The sequence below is a fragment of the Odontomachus brunneus genome, unplaced genomic scaffold (genome assembly GCF_010583005.1).
Source record: "Odontomachus brunneus isolate Ranch 3 - 2012 unplaced genomic scaffold, Obru_v1 Obru_scaffold_002, whole genome shotgun sequence".
NCBI lineage: Eukaryota > Metazoa > Arthropoda > Insecta > Hymenoptera > Formicidae > Odontomachus > Odontomachus brunneus.
Genome location: NW_022639452.1, coordinates 5,209,890 through 5,214,764, shown reverse-complemented (window position 1 = coordinate 5,214,764; position 4,875 = coordinate 5,209,890). Strand labels below are relative to the sequence as shown.

At 40.6% G+C, this 4,875-nt stretch overlaps 1 protein-coding gene across 1 annotated transcript; it reads left to right on the top strand.

Annotated features, from left to right (window-relative positions):
- Positions 1-1,427: 1,427 nt before the first annotated feature.
- LOC116842825 lies at positions 1,428-2,342 on the top strand. The gene has a single exon (XM_032812558.1). The coding sequence runs from the start codon at positions 1,428-1,430 to the stop codon at positions 2,340-2,342; it is 915 nt and encodes a 304-aa protein (XP_032668449.1).
- Positions 2,343-4,875: the final 2,533 nt, after the last annotated feature.

Below are 4,875 nucleotides of genomic sequence, written 5' to 3'. Positions count from 1 at the left end.
AGACGCCGATTTGCGTGATGTGACGCGGGACGCGGACGACGTCAGTGTCGCGTATTCGCGAGTCTATTGTGTTGACGTTTCTTTCGGCGTCTTGTCTCTTAAGCGCGGTTGACACTTCTTCCAGCTATTTTAGCGGTGCTTCGGAATCGTATAGTGTCCGCGGTCGTTGAAATTGCAGCGTAGCTGCATGCGGGATATTGCCTTAGCGGCGCTCCCTTCGATCTCCTATCGCGGAGATTTGAATCGGTTCGGTGTATGCGGTGCGGCCGTCGGCCCTTGTACACGGGATCTTAGTTCTCGGAGTTTCCTTTATGGCTCAACGAGCTTGGCTCATTCGGACACGATTTCGGATGCGGCCAACGGTGCCGCGGACCTTATCAGTGTCGGCCTCACGAATCCGTGAGCCGACGGCGGAGTGATTACAGTCGCCAATCGACGAACAGTAATCTGCCAGGAGCGGAGTAGAATCGAATGTCGATGACACGTATCCGTGTAACGACGGCGGAGTGATGACAGTCGCCTATCGACGAACAGTAATCTGCCAGGAGCGGAGTACCTCATACAAAATGATCAGGGAGGCGATGACCAGACACCACATTCCTACAGGGCTTGTGGATTGGACACAAAGCATGTTGACGGAAAGAGTTATAACGGTCAACTTTGGAGACTTAACCCTGGAGGGGGAACCATCCAAGGGATGTCCGTAGGGCGACGTGCTATCGCCGCTGCTGTGGAGCCTGGTGGTCAATGACCTCTTAGTTAAGCTACAGGAAATGGAGCTCTCCACATATGGTTACGCAGATGACGTGGCTATAGTGGCAAGGGGCAATTTTCTCTCAACCCTCAAGGAACTGATAGACAGGGCCCTTAAGGTTGTACAAAACTGGTGTCAGGCTAAGGGGCTAAAGGTAAATCCAGTGAAGACCGAAGCCATGATCCTCACCAGAAAATACAAACCCGAGCCCATAGAACCACTAAGGCTATGGGACATAGAAATAAAATATGCTCCTCTGGTGAAATATTTGGAAGTCTATCTAGACCCCAAACTCAACTGGAAACAACACCTCGAGATGAAGAGGACTAAATTCTATGCAGCCTTCTAGGCATGCAGAAGAGCAATGGGCAAAACATGGGGCCTAAAACCCAAGATAACCCTATGGTTATACAAGGCAGTCCTAGTGCCGAGACTGACCTATGCAGCCGTAGTCTGGAAGTCCAGAGTGGAAAAAGTGGGAGCTAGGAACCTGCTGAGAAGCCTTCAAGGTAACTACCTGAGGGCGTTAGCGGGGGTCATGAGAACCATCCCCACAGAGGCGCTAGAAGTAGCACTCTGCGTTCCACCACTGGACAGAATCATCATTTGTATGGCCAGACTCATAGCCTATAGGTTAAAATGCCAAGGCGAGTAGAGGGGTGAAGGAAGACAAATGGGACTAGAGCTACTCCAAGAAAGCCTCTTCACTCTAAGACAGGATAGGATCCCAAAAAAGTACCAGTTAGATAGGAACTTTAAAGTTCAAATACCAACAAGGGACGAGTGGAATACTATCAGGCTTTCCATACATCCGAACATGGACATCTGGTACACAGACGGGTCGGAGGCAAATGGTCGCTTTGGAGCGGGCTTCTATTGCCAGAAGTTTGATCAAAAGGTAACTATACCTATGGGCGAATGGGCTACAGTATTTCAGGCGGAAGTGCTTGCCATACTGAAATGCGTCAAAATCCAAATTGCACAAGACGTAAAAGATAGGAGCATTCTTATCTGCTCGGATAGCAGAGCAGCGTTAGGCGCGCTCGAAGGAACCACCACTGAATCATCAGTGGTATGGGACTGCAAGCAGACACTAAATAAATTGGGAGAAACTAACAAAGTCACCATCATATGGATCCCTGGACACAGGGGACTACATGGCAATGAAGTAGCGGATGGCCTTGCAAAACTGGGTACCCTGGAGGACCCGGTTGAGCAGGAGATGGACATTCCCTTCGCCGTTGATAAAGAATATATCAAGAAGAGCCTAGAAAAGGAGCATCTGGACTCGTGGAAACGAGGACAAGGCTGCCGGCGGGCTAAACTCCTGATGGAAAAACCATCGAAAAGTAGGGCCCGTGAACTACTGACGATGAACAAAAAGAAATTGAGGCTCGCAATTAACCTCCTTACGGGACATATGGCCTTAAGAGCACATCTATACAACTTGAAAATGGCTGAGCAAAAAAATTGCCGGCTATGCGGGGAAGAAGAGGAGGACAACATCCACATCCTGTGTCGTTGCCCCCTATTAGCAATAATAGATACAGATCCTGGGGGCAGATGTTCTCAGAACCCAAGGATCTAAAAAAATGAGGATCAACACTATGTGGCCTAAATAACACCGGGCTAGACCAATAGGAGCATCTCAGGTAAACAGCGAGATGTCACAGAGGAACTTATAGATCCAGGTGACTGTAGGAGCTGAAATAGCTCTACCCGCTCAAGACTTACTTACTTACTTACTATAATAAATAAAGAATAAATATTTGTAGTAATATTTTATAAATGTTTTTATTAACAATTATTATACATGAGAAAAATAAATGTAATTATTTATAACTATTAAACTAAAAAATAAAAAATTCGAAATTTAAATTGGTAATGTACACTGAAAAATTCTTTAAATTAAAGAAATATATTTTGTTAAATATAATTTCTTAACTTAAAAAAATATTTGTTAGATTTTAGAACACATGTAATAAATATAACGTAATATTTTTTATTTATAAGATGAGATATAAAATTATGAATTTCTAGATAAAAAAATGATTTTTTTGATTTTTTTAAAAATGTCAGTATATAAGAATAAATAAATGACTTCTTTACAAGAAGAAAATTAGTTTTTTTAATGTAAGAACTGTGTTTAAATAAATATTTGCTTGTTTTAAAAGTAAATGAAATATAAGTAAATTTAAAAGTAATGAAATATAACCAAATCATTTTATAAATCTAAATAAATTTTCTAATATTAAATGTATCTTTTTTCTGTTTCAAATTAAAGTTTTTTTTAATACCAGAAAACAATTTATTTAAATTTACAAAATGATTTATTCGTATTTTACTTACTTTTAAAACAAATATTTTTTAAATATACATTTTACATACTTGTTATACATACTTTTTACATTTAAAAAGATCTATTCTCTACTTTTAAATAAATCATTTATTTTCGTACATAGATATACGTATACAATATAAATCGTATATGTATATACAGTATAAATATATATACATTTAAATCGTCTCTCAGTTAAAGTGACAATGGCGAAGTAGGTAAGATGAACGACCCAAGAAGCAGAGGTCTTAGGTTCGAATTCCAGCATGGTAAGCAAATTTTCGAAATACAATTTAAATTGAATTAAGTAACATATGAAACAATAAAGTGGAAAATTTAAGAAAAAGTCAGGAAAAGAGAAAAATGTTTATATTTTTATAAATATAAACATTCTGTTCATATTCTTTCGGAATCTTCTATAAACATTCATAACTTAATATATAGAATATTCGGTAGATTATTCTATTCACATTCTGAAAATATTTAAATTAGTGGCATTCGAATGTTCTACGAACACACAATGAATATATCCGAATGTTCTATGGAATATTCCAAATATTCTTGAAGAATATTTTTAAAATATTCATAGGATTGTCTTATGCTATTTGGGCTGCATTATAAAAGGATGTAATAATTCTACTTATGCAAAAAAAACGATGGGAAAACGTGTAGCATTATTCGCGTAAGTAATATTATATTGTAATTGTAATTAGTTGAATTTTTTTAAATTACATTATAAAGTATCATGTAATGATAGCACAAATTTCCAAGGGACATATTAGAAATGTTCTTGTGATGTCTTAAAAACAGAGGTGTTCTTTGGATAGTCTCTCTGAATGTCTCTTTGAAGTCTGTGCTCTCTAAGATGTCATATTTATACTCATCGACGTAATAGTTCTCACATTTTTTTTCCATTAGTGATGTTCGAGATTCGAACTAAGAAGATGGTTACCGTCACATATTCTCACACCGGTAACCATTCAGTCAGAGGTATATTTTGAAAGGTACGGCTGTCGATGTTTCTAATTAGTAACAACATCGACTCAATTCGTCCTTTCTTACGTTTTGATCGCACGTGCGAACCACGTGCGACCACAGCTTCGCGAGGCTAGCGAGCCGCCGGCACGTCGCGAGGATCCGAGCGGTCGCTATGGCAACGATCGGTGAAAACAAGGATTCCGCGAATCGGCGGGCGGCCCGCACCGCCAGAAGCTTGCATTTCGCGCTGAAAAACGATAAACAAAGATGTAGACTCGCGTTGGTCGCGAGGAACAGTTTCGTCTCGCTTTATTTGGTCCAATCCGCGCGCGCCAGAAAACTTTCAAAAACCTATATATGCGGCCGCATACATCGACCGTAGGCTTTTTCGTTCTTTCGGTCTTTCGCTCTGGTTCTTTCCGTCTAGTCCGCTCATTTCGTCTCTTTTCGTCGTCTAGGCTTCAAACCAGAGCTGAAATTCCGAGCCTCGACTTGCAAAGCGAAGTACCCCCTCCATGCGGCCTTCCCCTTATGCAACACTGAGCGCTCCGTTTATCCGTGTCGCGTGAGTTACCTGTCTCGCGCAGAGTGAGAAAAAGAATATAATTCCCTCTCACTCTCTCGACTCGCACCGAAGTCGCTCCCGCTGATTCTTTTTCGGCGTGAAGCGTGGATCGGAGATCCGAGTCACGTGCGCAATTAAGACCGATATTGATAGATATCGGAATTGATGCAATGCTGACCTGCAAAAATGATTAATAATAAATATCAATATGTGTGTGTGTGTGTGTGTGTGTGTGTGTGT

Excerpts from the sequence above, each read along its gene's own strand:
- LOC116842825 (XM_032812558.1), top strand. The coding sequence starts at position 1,428 with ATGGGACTAGAGCTACTCCAAGAAAGCCTCTTCACTCTAAGACAGGAT.